This window comes from Rhinopithecus bieti, unplaced genomic scaffold, assembly GCF_001698545.2.
Source record: "Rhinopithecus bieti isolate Rb0 unplaced genomic scaffold, ASM169854v2 scaffold_6710, whole genome shotgun sequence".
In the NCBI taxonomy this organism is placed as follows: Eukaryota; Metazoa; Chordata; class Mammalia; order Primates; family Cercopithecidae; genus Rhinopithecus; species Rhinopithecus bieti.
Window position 1 is genome coordinate 769,947 of NW_016805362.1, and position 17,822 is coordinate 787,768.

The 17,822-nt window shown below is 37.5% G+C and overlaps 1 protein-coding gene across 1 annotated transcript in view; it reads left to right on the forward strand.

The window, feature by feature from the left end:
• The window catches only part of LOC108529765 (arginyl-tRNA--protein transferase 1-like), a 136,371-nt gene that overhangs the window by 78,279 nt on the left and 40,270 nt on the right, over positions 1–17,822 (forward strand). Inside the window, 3 exon segments of the mRNA XM_017872261.1 lie at positions 3,215–3,293; positions 3,296–3,395; positions 7,915–8,014. Coding sequence (XP_017727750.1) covers positions 3,215–3,293; positions 3,296–3,395; positions 7,915–8,014 — 279 coding nt within the window.

Sequence of the window (17,822 nt, forward strand, 5' to 3'; positions counted from 1 at the left end):
TAGAGAGTTGGAGGATACCCCTCCAGTGGGCTAAATAATTTGTGTATATGTATTGTTTAGTGTTGATTATTCTTTTTTAAAAACAGGTTCATTGTTGGTGTTTTTTAGCCTCTCTGTGTTAGGACATGTAATGAAATGCTTATGTTGTTAATTGCTGCATGGAATACTCAATGCAACAGTATGGATTGTTGAGGTAATTCACCAATTCATTATTTGGTAGTGAGTTTCCAGTTTTTCTCTGTAACGAACAATACTGCCTGACCACTCTTATAGATAAATCTTTGTATTGATTCTTCAGTAAGGGTAAACTCCTAGCTGCAAGATGACTAGATGGGTATGTGTGTTCATAGGCGAACATCAGACATGTTTATTAAATCAGTTTATGGTATTGGAGGGTTGGCACTGATTTTTTTTTTTTTTCCTGAATTTCTTAGCTAGGTGTGAGTAATCTGGGGGTTCTGGCTGCTCCAGCTGCAAGGAACACAAAGAGAATCAGTATCTCAGGCTCACCTCCAACTCATTCTCCACAGCTGCCATGTACCTGTTGAAAAAAATTGTACTGATTGGCTTACTAGTGAAATTGAGAAGCGCAGATAATTATTAACCAAGAGTGCTGAGTCGACCAGTTATACTTTTAGGAAAATGGCCTCTGATCTGCCTTCCTTGGATCGTCTGTGAAATGATGGGAGGCGGGGTAGATAGGTATATAGCTTATTGTTTCCTAAGTAATTATGAGGCAGCCCATATCTTACAGGAAGTGCTCTGCAGTTGGGGAAGACCCCAGCTTCCACCGGAATTGAGGGGTGGGAGTAATGTCTGTGATAGGACAAATTGGTTATGACTGGACTCAGAGGAGAACAAACCTATGAAGTAACTGAAACAGGTTTTCAGATGGGAGGTCCGGGGATGAGAAACATGGTGAGAATCAGAAACTGAGAAAGTAAATTGCAGGTTGAACAAGTGTTTCAAGCTGGTACAATAAGTAAGACTGATTTATATTTGGGGTTAACAGAGTGCACTGGTTATTTAATAATGTGCTTATTGAGATTATACTTACGTTCTTTTTTTGATAGCTGCAAAATAGCTTGCTGAGATTTTGATTGTGATTGCATTTAATGTATATATCAACTTAGGAAAAACTGAGGTCATGACAATATTGTCTTCTAATCCATGCACACATGATGTTTTTCTGGTTTTTTAGATCTCTGGTTTCTTTTGTCAGAGTTTTGTAGTTTTCTGTATATATTTTGTTTGATTTATAACTAAGTGGTTCATTTTTTGTTGTATTGTAAATGGTACATAGAAAAGCAACTGCCTTTTGTATATTACCCTTGTATTCTGGGATCTTGCTATAATTGCTTATTTCTGTTTTTTATTGTTACTGATGTTTGTTTGTTTATTTTAACCTACCTCAGTCATGTTATCTATAAAGAAAGACAGGCTTTTCCTCCTTCCCAGTCTATACACCTTTTATTTCCTTTTCTTATTGCACAAGCTAAGCTTTCCAATATGATGTTGACTAGGAGTGATGAGAGAGGATATCCTTACCTTTTTCTTTCGTACTAGTAAGTATGCTGTTAGCTGTGGGTTTTGGGATATATATTATTTAACCAATTGAAAACACTTTCTTCTGTTCCTAGTTTGTTAAGAGTGATTAGTCATGAACAGGTGTTGGGTTTTGCCAGTAATGTTTGTTGCATCAATTGATATGATCATATGATACTTCTTCTTTTGGCCTATTGATGTGATGAATTACATTAATTGTTCATTAATTGCTTTTTAAAAAACTGCTTTTCTAATGTCAAGCCAGCCTTGCATACCTGGAATAAATTTCTCTTTTGTTCATGGTATAATTCTTTCTATGTATTGTTGCATTTGATTTGCTAATATTTTGTTGGGGATTTTTGCATCTGTGTTCATGGGAGATTGATTTGTAGATTTATTTTCTTGATTTTTTTTGCTTGGTTTTGGTGTTATTCAACCTGTTCTCATTTTTCTTTATTCTCTTCTAGCTTTTATTCCTATACATTCTCTGATTTTAGCTGTGTGAAAATGATGCACAAGTAGTATTGTATTTGTTCACTTGAATTAGTAAAGTCTAACATCCACTCAGTCTCCAGGAAAGCCTGTTTTATGCTACTTGATACTGTTCTTTATGTGGTTTTCATTTAAGACCAGTTATATTTAAGATGTTGAATTTTAAAATGAGACATGTCATTTAATTAGCTATATTTACAGGAAGATGGTTATACTCTGAAATCTCTAGATTTTTCCTGTGAAGTTATAGTTAAGATAATAATGAAGAATAACTTTTTTTTTTCCTTTGACTAATAAGGAGAAGTATCATAGTCCCTTTTACTTACCCAAGAACTCTCACCTAGAAGATATAATGGAATTGTGTATCTTCTCAGAGCTGGAGCACTCACAGAACAAGCTTGACTGGCAGTGTCTCACCCCACCCTTTTCTTTTATGTTCCTTATATTTTTCTCATGCATTTCTTTCCTAACTTTTCTATGAAATAGAATAACATAGTTTTTATGTTTTTATTTTATTTATTTTATTTCAGTAGGTTTCTGGGGAACAGGTGGTGTTTGGATAAGTTCTTTAGTGGTGATTTCTGAGACTTGGGTGCACCCATCACCCAAGCAGTGTACCCTGTACCCAATGTGTAGTCTTTTGTCCCTCACCCCCTTCCTGCCCTTCCCTCTAAGTCCCCAAAGTCCATTGTGTCGTTCTTACATTTTTGTGTTCTCATAAGTTAGTTCCCTCTTGTAAGTGAGAACATACAATGTTTGGTGGTCCATTCCTGGGTTACTTCACTTAGAATAATGGTCCTCAACTCTATCCATTGCTGCGAATGCCATTATTTTGTTCCTTTTTATGGCTGAGTGGTATAGAAATAGAAGAACGTAGTTTAATAGTGATTTTCTTACCCTGTAAAATGCTATATTTCCTACTGTCAAGTATTAAAACAAGTAAATTGAAGAAAACATAAATTGATTTCTCTTTTGAATTTTGTGTTTACTCAGTATTTCTACAATGAAAAGTTTTGCATCTTAATATAGGGTGTGATTAGGGATGATGAAGGAAACAGGAATGTTTAGGACTTATTAACCTGAGGAAAATGAAAGTATATTATATATTAATTATAAGATTATTTTGATATTTAAAAAATGGCAAACTGTTTGCATTTATGCCTCTGCTTTTTCTTAGGCAGAGACTCCCCCTAATGGGCCAGATTGTGGCTATGGCTCCTTTCACCAGCAGTACTGGCTTGATGGAAAGATCATTGCTGTGGGGTGATTGACATCCTCCCAAACTGTGTGTCATCTGTGTATTTGTACTACGATCCTGATTATTCGTTTTTGTCTTTGGGTGTCTACTCTGCACTACGGTAAGATTGGTTTTTGCCATTATTGTAGTGAGTTATATAGAACTTCAAATAATTACTCATTTGATTATATTTAATTATGTAACAGTAGAAGTCCTATTTGACAATATATTATAATGATTTGTTGCTAGTCTCTTATATAGAATACATACTACTATATAATAGGTATTCTATGTAAGAGTTAAATACTACTGTATAATATATCGTTACATATAATTTGTAATTTTCATTTAAGAACAACATTTAAAGTCACATTGAATTTTAAAATAAATGTCATTTAACTAGTTGTATTTATAGGAAATATACATATTATATAAGTATATAATTATGTAATATATAAGTAAGTATTATGTATAACTAGTATCTATAATCTCTGGTAGTTTTGTATTGTATTTGGAAGATACTACCTTCAGAACTGATACCAGTGTCTGATGGTAATTCTCTAGCTTTTTAAGGTATCCATCTAGTTAAGAAGTCATTCATTGTATTTGTGGGTAGCTTTTGTTGTTTATACATTTATTTAAGCCCACCTGTCAGAACTACTTATATTCCTTAAATGTTATATGACTTATATTCTTGTCATCACTATCTTCTACTTCTTTTTTCCTTTTCAAATGAGGTGGGGTCTTGCTTTGTTGCCCGGGTTGCTCTCAAACTCCTGGGCTCAAATGATCCTCCTTCCTCAGCCTTTCAGGTACCTGAAATTACAGGCTTGTACTACTACATTCAGCTTTGTATTTTTTACTGTTAATTAAAAGTTAAGTTAATATGGTGTAAATGAATCAAAGTAATATGATTATATTTCTTCTACTGGAAGAAATATACACGTATACAGAACAGGCCTGGGGAATCCCTGGCTGACTGGTTGAATTTATGACCCTCATCAAAAGATGATTTCCTTTTTGTGTCCATGGCTGCAAACGTATATATACAGCACAAAACATTTTTAATGGTGAGAAGATTGGAGTCTTCCTCCAGTTTTCTCTATTTATTTCTGTTTGTCTATGTGTATATGTGGTGGAGGAGGGAAGGAAGGTTGGGAACTATTTTTATTTTGTTTATCTGGGCGCTTGAGTCTCTCTCTTTCTCACTCTTTACTGTTGTGTCATACTTTTGTCTTTTCATCTCTCAGTCTTCATGTCTGATGGTCACATTTTTCACGTCATAGTAAAATGTACTGCCAGATTATTTTTTGTGTATGTACTTTTTCATGAATTATAAAAGAGTTGAGGCCGGGCACAGTGGCTCAAGCCTGTAATCCCAGCATTTTGGGAGGCCAAGGCGGGCGGATCACGAGGTCAGGAGATCGAGACCATCCTGGCTAACATGGTGAAACCCCGTCTCTACTAAAAAATACAAAAAACTAGCCGGGCGAGGTGGCGGGTGCCTGTAGTCCCAGCTACTCAGGAGGCTGAGGCAGGAGAATGGCGTGAACCCAGGAGGCGGAGCTTCCAGTGAGCTGAGATCTGGCCACTGCACTCCAGCCCAGGCCACAGAGCGAGATTCCGTCTCAAAAAAAAAAAAAAGGTTAAAATTTTCATTAAATCAGCAGTTTAATATTTTTAAAAATCTGGTTCATAAGTGATTTTTTTGTGTCTGTTTCAGTGGCCCACAATATAAAGTTCTTCGTCTTAGCATTTTCAACTTGACTTTTTTCTTAATGCCAATTTTTAACAAATCCACAATTACATAATATTTACAATGGATCTCTATAACAGTCTTCTATTCTTATGTATTTAATCACATTTTGTATAAAGTAGTTTAAAATATTTATGGCTCTTGGTGCTCTCACTGAAATTGAAATTGATAATTTAAAGTATTCGTGTTTTATAACTATAGATTTTACAATTATTATATAACTTCAGAGGTTTTATTTCAGAAAAGATATATTTTCTTTATACCCAAATCAGTCAGTACTTTCAAATAATTGCCAGTTTTTTGTTTTGTTTGGTTTTATTTTTGTATTATCACTTTACAATGTGTTATAGATTTTTCTAGGCTTCTCAGATGAATTTTTAAGGGTGAGATTTATTTCTACATAATAGGCTCTGGCCTATTTCTGAAATATTTCATGGCTCAATAAACTGAGAGATGGTTTAGATATTTAGATGGTAAATAATTAATTCCCAGCAAAATTAGCAAGAGTTGTATTGATTGCCTAGTATATCCCTGCAAATACTAGAGCTGGAGAGCCAGGAGGAAGCAGGAGCGGAGCCTGAGGTCATGAAAGGTTTGCCAGTTGAGGGCTGGATGGCCGCGGCTGCTCTGCAGTGGTGTCGCTTCCTTTTGGTGCTCTCGAGAGTATGACTTGCGGAGTTTATAGAACGGTAAAGGCAGCCGGGGGACTGACCTCTTGAAGCAAAATTGGAGAAAGTAGGTTATCGGTTGCTAATCACATTACTGATTTTAATGTATTTTGGTGAAATCTTTTCCCCTCAATTTCTTAAGTTGCTTAAGCAATCGAACAATCAGTATAGTTTTATGTTTATAGATTTATATAATGTAGCTTGTAGATTTTTATTTTTTTATTTATTTAATTTATTTTTGTAATCAGCCTCTGCTTAACCATAGCCTGTAGATATAAGAATTGTTTGAATTGGGGATCATGAGCATGGCATCTGTTTTGTATTTTTAGAAAGATACATTTTAAAAATGTAATTACACTCATAGACATGAATAAAACAGGTTTCTAGTTTGTCCAAGCAGACCATAAATAATAAAACAGACAACTTAATTTCAGATACTCCCTAGCACTGTGACAAAAATAAAATTAGCGGTGGTGGGCATGAAGCCTGTTTTATATAGATTAGTCTTTCCTCATAGAGAACAGATGACATTTCCGGGGCAAAGGAAGAAGAAAAGGAACCAGTCATGTAAAAATCTGAGGATAGGAAGAAGCTCAGGTGAAGGGTAGCAAATCTAAGTGCCCCGAGGTGGCCAAGAAAAACAAAAAAGTCTTTTGGGCTCGGGTGTAGGGAAGGACGTGGAGAGCCTTATGCAAGGGACAGAGAGGCAGGTGGAGCTGGTGAGAAGGATTCAGGTGGAGTAGCGCTTGTAGGACAGGGTGGGGAGGTTGGGTTTTATTTATATCTGGTGCCAACTCACTGCTGGGGTGGGGGATTGGGAGATCTGATTAATATTGTAAAAGACTACTTGACCTGTTCTGTGGAGATTATGGAGGGGCAAGAGTGGAAACAGGAGCCAGTTGGGAGGCTGCTACAGTCATCCAGGGGCACCATAATGTTGCTTGAACCAGAATATCTGAGTTGGAGGTGGTAAGAAGTGGTCAGATTCAAGACATATTTTAGAGAGAAAGCCCGAAAGACCTGCTGATGGATTGGACACAGGGATGAGAAGAAAAGAATTAAGGATGACTCCAAGGTTTGGGGCCTGAACAAATCCGGGGAGACGTGATGAAATGAACTAAGGTGGACAGGACCAAGTGGATTGGTACCATGACTGGGTGGGCCTTCTCGGAATTGGTGGTCTAACACTTGCTTGTGTCAGTGCATTCTTTCCTCAGTTTGAACCTTGAGAGTGGATTAATTCTGGGAATAGGATTTATTCTGTTATAGGGTAATAATGTTTAGTGTGGTTGGATTTAGAAATACTTTTAATTTAAAAATGAATTCTTAAGGTAATAATTCTTCAAGGATTTAAATTTGAAGTAGAAAAATGCACAGAATATTGCATTACAAATACATTTCTTTAGAATGTCAAGCATCAATTGCTACTATTAAAGAAAAGAATACCTTAAGAAACAAACATAAAAACAAAACTACTTTCCTCATACTTTAGAAATACACAAGTTTTACTAAGCACTTACACACCAGTCGTTTAGCTGGGCAAGTAGAATGAAATTCTGTGCCAAGATTTATCAGGATACACATGAAAACTACTTCATGCATAGGTGTTACAGTGGAGAGACTGACAACTTCTTATGTTCGAGTTACCTGGCTTATTCCAGCAAATACAGAAAATGTGGTGAGATAACATGGTATTTCCTGCTCTCTAGTTTTAGGGGAAATAAATATTAAAGTTGTACCTAGATAAAGGAATGAGTTAGGTGTCATATGCAGCTGAAAGTGCGTGTAAATGGTCATAATAATAGTGATTCTTCCTGAAATTTATTGGCTTTTGCATTTTCTAAAATTTGCTCTACTGTTTTTAATCTGTTAAGCCCAGATTCTTTGAGAACTGTAGGGCACGATGAACAATAACAGATCACTGTGGATCTCTTTAATTTTATGCTATTTAAATTTTGGATCAGGTACTTTGTCCAATAAAGTGTAAAACCTGAACTTAGATGCATTTGCCTAAAATTATGTAGAGGGGTTTATTATTTCTTTAGTAAAAATTACTGTATAGTGTATGTTTTAAAAGTAGTTTTTCTTTAAATATTTGTAATTTTTTGATAGCTTAATATCAGATTTTATCAAATGTTTACCATCAAATTACATAGATATTTGAACATTGGAACCAGAATTAACTGCCTTCAGCTTTCTTCTTTTTCTTTTGGCAGAGAAATTGCTTTTACTAGGCAGCTTCATGAGAAAACTTCTCAACTCAGCTATTATTATATGGGTTTCTACATTCATTCGTGTCCCAAGATGAAATATAAGGTAAAGTTGATTTTCACATATGTGTTTTATTATAGAAAATGAATCTCTAATAAAATTTTATCTCAGGGCACTGGATTTGAAGCTTTGAAGGAAGGACGAATGGGTTAATAAGGAAATCTCTTTGCTGCCTCAGAAATTAAGCTTTCTGTAATGAGAACCACAGCCTCTCCTGCTCTTGTAATCCATCGCATTATTGTGAGATTTAAGTATATTTCAGAATTTCCCTTTTAAAAAACGTTTTATGACTCTCGTTAATGAAACTCTTTGATGTCTCCTAAGTATGAGTGGCCCGCTGTAAAAACTGCAGAGTGAAGACCAATGCAGAGGAGCAGACCCACCGCGACTGCAGTAACTAAACACGTCTGCTTTACTTAGAGTGAGGCTGTCAGCTCTGAAGATGCATGGATCTTCTACTTAAAACTTGTGAGCTAGGGGAAGATTAGGGGCATTTTACGTAAAACCAGGGCATACAGTGGTCTGGTCAGTGGCCTAGGAGAACATGGTTTTTTACTACACAAGATGTGGAAGAGGAAAGGAAGGAGTAGCTCAAGAAAAGAGTAGTTAGGATGGAGAAGCACATTTCAAGGAGAAGAAGCAGTAAAAGAAAGGATTCAGAAGGGCAAGTGCTGATGATGTATTTGTAGAGGAAAGGGTAACTGAAGGACTGTGCAGGACCCTGAAGGCCGGGCTAAGGTACTTAGGCACCTGGGAGTCATCAACAGTTGCAGAGCAGAGCAGCGTAAATCAGAAAATGTACATATGTCCACACATAGAAATATGACTTAATGGGGGTTTTAAAACAAGCCAAATTAAATAAAAAAGCATAATTGAACCCCTGTGTACCCATTACCCAGCTTTAGTAATTTTCATGCATTTGTCTAATCTGTTCCTTTACTCCATTCCCACTGCCACCCTCTCTTGAATTATTTTGGAGCAAATCAAAAGTATCACTTAATCTGCCACTATTGTAGTATGTATTTCTAAAAGATAAGGGCATTTTGAAAATGTAATGACGATCTCATCATATACCTAGAAAGTATTAACAGCGTTTCCAAATATCACCTGATCAGCATTCATATTTCCTGTTTATTGTCTCATAATCTTTTTTACAGTCAATTTGTTTGACTTAGGACTCAATAAGGTTCATACATTATATTTGTGATGTCTTTTAAATCTCTTTAAATCAATAAGTATCCCCTCCCCCCCACCTACCTTTTTTCTTTCTTACAAAGGAATACTTCACAGGACTTGGTGATTAACTAAATTTGGGGATGATTATAATTCTAAATCTTTGAGGTTAAGTACTGAGTGGGGAGATGTTTCCATTGTCAGAAATTATGGATTCTGAAAGTAGGACTGGCTTTGAGAGACAGATGAAAATGCAGTGCCTTGCTGGTTTTACATTGGCATTCCAGGTAAGCTGATCAAGATGTCCTGGCATTTGGAGGTTTTCTTTTGAGCTTATATTTAAGTGTACATTGTAGGGAGATAACCCCTGAATTTGGTTATCTTCAAAAACTTCTTTTATTCCTGAATTACTAATTCACTTGATGGGCCTTAACATATGTTCGGTACAGAAGGAAAAGTATGAGCATATTTCCGTTTTGCCTAAAAATAATGATTTGCTTATGTTTTACTAGTGTTTTATCCTTCTGGCTCATTTTCATCTGGTACTAGATCTAAATTAGTTCAGAGCAGAAAACTCTAGTACTCAAGATATTTTAATGCATTTATAAGACTGAAAGAAAACTCTGGCTGTCCTTATATTAATCTTCCTTTACGTAGTACATGACCCATTCAGATGAAGTATTTTCATACTAGACTTAGGGACTGGCACAGATTTCACTTTTATGTCTCGTCTTTGATGACCGTTCTAGTCTCGCAGCATTTCTCTTGAAAGTTTTTAATTATGCCTAAGCTAAATTCTAATTGGCCCTATATTTTAACCTAGGTCTTTTTTTTCTTTTTTCTTTTTGTTTGTGGAAATGCTGAATATAGTTTCATCATCCTTTTCCTCTTCATGAAGACGTTTTGCTCACACCTTTGTTGACTCTAGTTCAGACTAAATATTTTAGATTCTTTAGTCTCTTTCCTAGGTAGAGTTCTGCTTAGAAATTCAGGCCAGCCTGTGTATAGTTGTAAATTAAAGATTTTAAAAATGCCGTATGTGCTTTTCAGTCTACCTTAATTATATCCAATCAAAATCCATAAGAATTATAGCTTCAAAATATTATTTGTTTAATTCCATTTATATGAGAGGTACCCCTATGCCTGCTTGCCTTCTGGTTTGCTTTCTTCCTTCATCCAGGAAATACTTATTCAATCCTACTGGAAATAACAGCCGTGAACAATGCAGGCAAGATCCCTGGTCTCTTGGAACTTCCATACTAGTGGAGAAGCTAACAGTAATCAGGAAGACAGATGTCAGGGATGAGTGCTGTGTAGACATTAATTAACTGAGTGTGGCTACTTAGGGTCCTCTCTGAGGACGAATGTTTAGGCTAAGATTTGAATGTCACAGATTCAGCCAATGGGAAGTTTTAGGGTCATTGCAGAAAGGCACTGAGGAAACAGCTAGTGTAGCACTGCCTAGCCTTTTGGTTGCTGCAGTCGTCAGTTTTGACTGGAGTTGATGACCTGGAGAACATTTTCATAAGACCTGTGCTTAGGCCATATATTCAGAGATTTTAAGTAATTTGTTCTGGGATCAACCATGGGCATCAGACTTGTTTAATGCTCAGAAGATTCTGATATGAAGTCAGACTAGAGAATCACTGTACCAGATTATTTTTTCATAGCTGAGAGCCTCATGAGGAACTAGAAAGACAGTTATTCCCCATTTTAAAGTTTACTGTTTTCTGTTTATTGAAATCAGAATTACTCCTGTTGAAGAAGCTCATTTCTTTGCTCTGTCATCTGTGGCCTAGAACATGGAACACTGACCAACCAGAGAATTCCCACTTTTTTCACCCTACTTGAGACCTTTATCCGTACTGTACTGTCGTTTTTACCCCTTCCTTTTGCCCCTCCCCCAAGCTTGCAAATTCCCCATCTATCATTTTTCAACTCCAGTAATCGCACTGGACTCTGCGACTAGATTTCATCATTCACCCACCTACCCCATAGCAGTTTACATTTCTTCCCAAAACTAGTCTATTTCCTGTGCATACATTCCATGAGAGTCTAATGGACATTTAACTTCTTGTGTCCCAGGTTGCGAACAGTGTGCCTGCTACATAGTAGATATTTAATGCTTAATATACATTTGTTGAACTAATGAATGAAAATACTAATGCAGAGAGCTGAGAAGTGTGTAGGATAGTGAGAAATGCCTTTTCATTTTTTTAAACAAAAATGTGTTGCGCATGAATGGGATGGCTTCCCCATTACAAATAGGTTATAACTTGGTAACAGATTCACAGTTCTAACAGAATGTGATAGGTATTGTGACTGATTGTCTTTGAGTATTGATAAATACTCTGATAGTAAAGGGAGGTGGTGACACAGGAATGTGTAACAGTTTGGAGAAGTTGCTTAACTACATCTGGTCTCAGTTTTTGCAGCTGTAAATGGGAATGATGTAGAAATGAGACAGGTTGTTATCTGCATTTGAGTGTAGACTCTACCTAGTTGGGTAGCATTCATAAAATCATTACCTGAGCTTCTGTTGGGACCTGTCACAGCGCTCTCTGTTTGTATACTGATAATTGACATCCACATTTCTAAATGCCTGCTCCTGTTATTAACCAGACTTCTTAGATTAGTTTAGATGCTGGGGAAAGGGAGAGGCATATATTACTGAATACCAATACTGCCTCTCTCTGAAAGTTCCCAGAATTGCGGACACTTGTCTTTTGCTTAGAGGCCAATGGCATAGTATTAGTTTCTTTTCATGCTGCTGATAAAGACATACCTGAGACTGGGAAGAAAAAGAGGTTTAATTGGACTTACAGCTCCACTTGGCTGGAGAGGCCTCAGAATCATAGTGGGAGGTAAAAGGCACTTCTTATGTGGGGTGGCAAGAGAAAATGAGGAAGATACAGAAGTAGAAACCCCTAATAAAACCATCAGATCTCGTGAGACTTATTCACTACCACGAGAACATTATGGGCGGAGCCACCCCCGTGATTCAAATGATCTCCCACTAGGTCCCTCCCACAGCACATGCAAATTATGGGACTAGAATTCATGATGAGATCTGGGTGGGGTCACAGAGCATACCCATATCAGACACTGAGCTCTGTTAGGGGATAGTGCTACAGCATAGAGAACCTTTAAGTAACAAGTCTTATATTGTGCCATAGGATGTCTCAGCTTTGGCTTTATCTGTTTAGGACAGAATAAGTCTCTTCAAACTCAGGTATTTATTCTGAATAAAATGGTTAGTTTGCTCCATTGGAGTGAGGAGAAATTGGTACATTTGTGCTAGCACTCCAACCTGTATGTTGTAATTGATGGCAATCTAATACTCAGTTCTAGGCCATTTAGATCAGAAAAGAGTATCCTTTCTATGCTAGCACCATTGTAATATTCCTGCTTATCCCACAAACTGAGCTACTGAATTTCAGGAGGACTAGTTGGTGTGTGGCAGAATATCATGTCACTCCTTTAGTCCCTCTTCCAAATACTGCATCAGAAGCTAAGACTGTAATTTCTATTTACTTAGGGATAAAGCTGGACAATTCAGAATAATTTATGGTCACTATAGATTATTGCCACTTCATTCCTGTTTTTAAAATAGCAAGTTACTGTGTCTGTAGAAGATCTTTAGAGCAACAAGTATCATTATAAAAGATGACTGATTATATACATTTACTGGAATTAGTAGCTGGTCTGGAGTTGGTAGAAATTACTTCAAAAGCACATTGGTCTTTTTTTAAATAAAGTAAAGCTGACATGAAAACTAATGTTGCCGTGTGGGAATTTCTGTCATCTTTTGGTAAATGTATTTTTTTTTAAATCTCGAGTCTTGACAAAAATCAATTGACAAATCAGGAAATTAAGAGAAAGTAATAGAATTCTTCTTCAAGAATTAAAACTGAACAGTCAGCATAGACATGTTACTAGGTTGAAGGAATCCAATGAATGTCAAGTCAAAAGAAAGGACAGGAGGAAACCCTGACTTGCGGAGCTGACAGTTAAAGTTGACATTCGCAGGAAGCAGGACAGGAATGCAGGTGGGGAGCAGTCATTGTCTGATCAGTCAGTCTTGCTTGTAGCTGTGTTATGGAATGTGTGTGTGTGTTGTCTGTTTGCTGATAATGATGTGAATAACTGTAAATACAAATATTAATAAGTTTATATACAAAATGCATGAGTTAGTGTTCCAAGAAATAACAATTTTTGGAAGCAAAATAAGTTTATAAATTTATGTGTGTAGTGCTGCTTATTTGCCAAGAAATCCAGACGTTAGGTTATTCGAAATAGTGTCTAACAGTGTTCACTGGAGGTTTCCACTTTTCTAGTATTCACTATAGGCTAAAGATATTTATAAGACTACTAACCTTAGTATTTCTTATTAAGTAATTTTTAAGATATCCATTATAATGAGTAAGGAATCTGAAGAATATTGGAAGTATTAAGAATAACTTGTGATTTCAGGAATTACAGTGTTTCATTCCCAAGTCCCCAGAATTAATGTGTTTAGAATTTGGAAACATTGATCAAAACTTAGGAAACTGAGTTACAGTCCAAAGTAGAGAAAGACAATCTGGGACTCAATGTTCCCATTTAAACAAAAATTTAAATTTTTTCCAATATATTATGTTCATATTATTTCTTCTTGGGAGGGAGAATTCTGAAAATCTGAAGTAAACTTAGTGATTTTGTAAGTATTTGTGAGATAATGATAGAATTTTTGAATATTAAATTAACTTCATAAGGTCAGCATTTTCCTGGCATCATATTTTGGGAAAACTTTTGGGTCCTCAACAATATGTTGATTTTAATACTTTATATTTTAAGAAAATAGTTTCCGTTGCCTTATGATTGAAAATGAATAATTTTAGGTAACTGAGGGATTAAAGTTATTTTCATTTCAGTTAAGAATATTGCCTTTGTTCTTTTTGTGTTTATGTAACAGGATACCTGAGGTTTGAGAATTTATAAAGAAAAGAGTTTTACTTAGCTCGTGATTTTGGTGACGGAAAAGTCCAAAGGCATGGCATTTGCATCTGCCCAGCTTCTGGTGAGGGCCCTGTGCTGTGTCACAGTGGGGTGGAGAAACAGAAGCAGGACTGGAGCACAGAGACATGCAGGAGAGCCTGTGTTTATTTATAGTAACCTGCTTTCAGGAACACATCCATTCCCATGAGAGTGAGAACCTATCACTCTCACTAGACAGCTTTAATCTATTCCCGAGGGCAGTTCTCCCATGATCCAAACACTTCCCACTAGGCCCCATCTCCCAACACTGCCACACCAGGAATCAGATTCCAACATGAGCTTTGTCAGGGGTAAACCAGGTCAAACCATAGCAGATACCATGTTGTACTTTGAGCACATGAGAACCCTCAGTTACAAAGGAATAGCACATCTGCTTATTAAAATGGATCTTTTCAGTCAGAAAATGTGCTATTCAAAATTGTAAGGTAGGTGTTGGTCCAAGCAAGAATATTCCTCATTGCAAATTGAAGGTCTAGAACTAGAGACCAGCAAGAAATAACTCACAGAAAATGAATTGCACACTGTTGTAAAATCTCTCATTTTGTGATTGAATGGGGTAAATTGAGCATATGACTACAAAATAGTTAAAATTGTCTTTTTTCTTAGCCTGTAAGTATGTAAAGCACTAGTAATGGCATATTTTTGCCACATTGTAAAATATACATGGAAAAATCTGCAAACATGTTTTCTATCTGGTATTAAAGAAAAAAAGAAATTTATTTCTTAAACAGGAGCAATTTGTGGTAACATGTGACAATTGAAACTAGATTGGCCGGGCGCGGTGGCTCAAGCCTGTAATCCCAGCACTTTGGGAGGCCGAGACGGGCGGATCACGAGGTCAGGAGATCAAAACCATCCTGGCTAACACAGTGAAACCCCGTCTCTACTAAAATACAAAAAACTAGCCGGGCGAGGTGGCGAGCGCCTGTAGTCCCAGCTACTCGGGAGGCTGAGGCAGGAGAATGGCGTAAATCCGGGAGGCGGAGTTTGCAGTGAGCCGAGATCCGGCCACTGCACTCCAGCCTGGGTGACAGAGCGAGACTCCGCCTCAAAAAAAAAAAAAAAAAGAAAAAGAAACTAGATTAATGTTTCATTTGGATTTTCTTACATAGATTTGTACATGTACGTTGCAATCTTCACCATATATTTATTGTATGATGTAAAGCAAATTGGAGTATTGAACTACAGGTCTGAAATAACACAAAAGAGCTCATTCCCCTGATCTTTTGTGTTGAGTGATGAGCCATCACAGTGGCATGCTGAAATAATGTGTCTCTTTATGTGTAATGAGCCCCATGTTTTGGTAGATGCTTTTCAAAGCTGTCCCCCGTCAGGGCTTCTCATCCCTGCCTGTGCAGGCTGCTGCACCCATCAGCAGTCTAGGCTGTTTTCCTAATCCTAGATTGGACTCACCTGGCGACTTGCACTGACTGATGGGTAGCCTTGAAGGAACTGCCTGGGACTTCTGGGCTCAGGCCTTGTCTGGCAGCTTTCACTTTCTCTGTCTTTGGAGCTAGCCATCATAGTCCCCTGCTGAAGGGAGAGGCCTGAAGCCATCTTGGATGTTTCAGCTCCACTCAAGCTGAATGCACCTGCATGACTGAGCTCGAGAGAGACCAGAAGAAAACCCACCTAGCTGAGTTCTAGCCAACTCACAGAATCATGAGGAATAATAAGTTATTGTTTAAGGCCACTGAGTTTTTGGGTGGCTTGCTACTCAGCAGTGGATGACTGAAACACATGGTGTTGGTATGGAAGTGACATCTTCGTTCTCTGTTTTACTGTGCAGACTCATGTCTTGAATTGAGCTGAACGGACTTGAGAAGTTTCTGATGGCCTAATGTAAGAGTTTTGGCAAAGTCACTTAATTTCCATATGCAGTCATGCCTAGAGATGTGCTCGTTGGGCTTATGAGAATTAGTCTTTATAAGACATTTTATTTAATATCCTGACATGAGCCTATGAAGTATCTTAACATGCTGACAAATTTTGATTTTGCTTGCCTTGCTAATGGTGAGCACTACAGGAGGAAAACCAGTATGTGGTCTCATGATAGTATATAGACAGGATGCATTACAGTAAATTCTTCTCCCTAAGGAAGTTTGCTAATAAGTAGCAGTTATATTCTTGTGCATCATATTCTCTAAAATGCTTTTGTTGAATTTTTTGGTTTTACTGTTCATTGTGTATGGGTTTTGAATAAAAACTGATCTACATTGCATATATTATGTAGTCATTACGTTACATTACATAGTCAGATATTTTTTGTCTGTGACCATAGTCTTACATGTAAGGCACAAGATAGTCACAAAATAATGTAAAGAGAAGTGGTAAATAGAGTCATTGATGAAAGGAAATTGTCTTCATATGTTATGCTGTCATTGCTCACATGAGCTATTGTAATAATTGTGGCCATTTTAGTGAGGCTTGGTACTGTTTTAGTGTAGCTTAGTATCAGTCTGGGGACTCAGGCATTGGTTGAAATTAGTGGAAATTGCATTTTCAACTGAGAAGAGTTTCTCCTGGGAGGAGCTCATCCTTCTGAAGCGGGAGGGGTGGTGTGCTTTTCTGGCTGCTGTCCTCGGTGTTGCTGGTCCTCTTGGTCAGCTCCTCTTACAGTTCCAGGGTGGTGGCTGTCCATTCAGTAATTGCAGGCCATCAGCAGTGACTAGAATCAGAAAAGAGTTTTCTCTCCTGTGTCTCCTCTTTTTAAAAAAATTTGCCCGGCGTGGTGGCTCATGCCTGTAATCCCAGCACTTTGGGAGGCTGAGGCGGATGGATCATGAGGTCAACAGATTGAGACCATCCTGGCAAACATGTTGAAACCCTGTCTTTACAAAAAATACAAAAATTAGCTGGCCATGGTGGTACACACCTGTAGTCCCAGCTGCTCAGGAGGCCAAGGCAGGAGAATTGCTTGAACCCAGGAGGTGGAGGCTGCAGTGAGCCGGGATCACGCCACTGCACTCCAGCCTGGTGACAGAGAGAGACTCCATCTCAAAAAAAAAAAAAAAAAAAATTGCCCATGAACAGTAAAGAAAATGTGATACAGATATACTATGGAATACTACACAGTCATCAAAAGTAACGAAATTATGTACTTTGCAGCAACAGGGATGCAGCTGGAGGCCATTCTCCTAAGTGAGCTAACATAGAAAACCAGATACCACATGTTCTCACTTATAAACGGGAGGTAAACGTTAGCTACACATGAACTATAAAGACAGGAACAATAGACACTGGAAACTACTAGAGTGGGGAGAGAGGGAAGGTGGCAAGGGCTGAAAAACTACCTGTTGGGTGTTATGCTCACTACCTGGGTGATGGGTTGATTTGTACGCCAAACTTCAACATCACATAATATACCTTTGTAACAAACCTTCATATGTACCCTCTGATTCTAAAATAAAAGTTGGAAAAAAATTTTCGTTGTCTGGTGTGGTATCTCACACCTGTAATCCCAGCACTTTGGGAGGCCAAGGAGGGTGGATCACGAGGTCAAGAGTTGAGACCATCCTGGCCAACAAGGTGAAACTCTGTCTCTACTAAAAATACAAAAATTAGCTGGGTGTGGTGATGCATGCCTATAATTCCAGCTACTTGGGAGACTGAAGCAGGAGAATTGCTTGAACCCGGGAGCAGA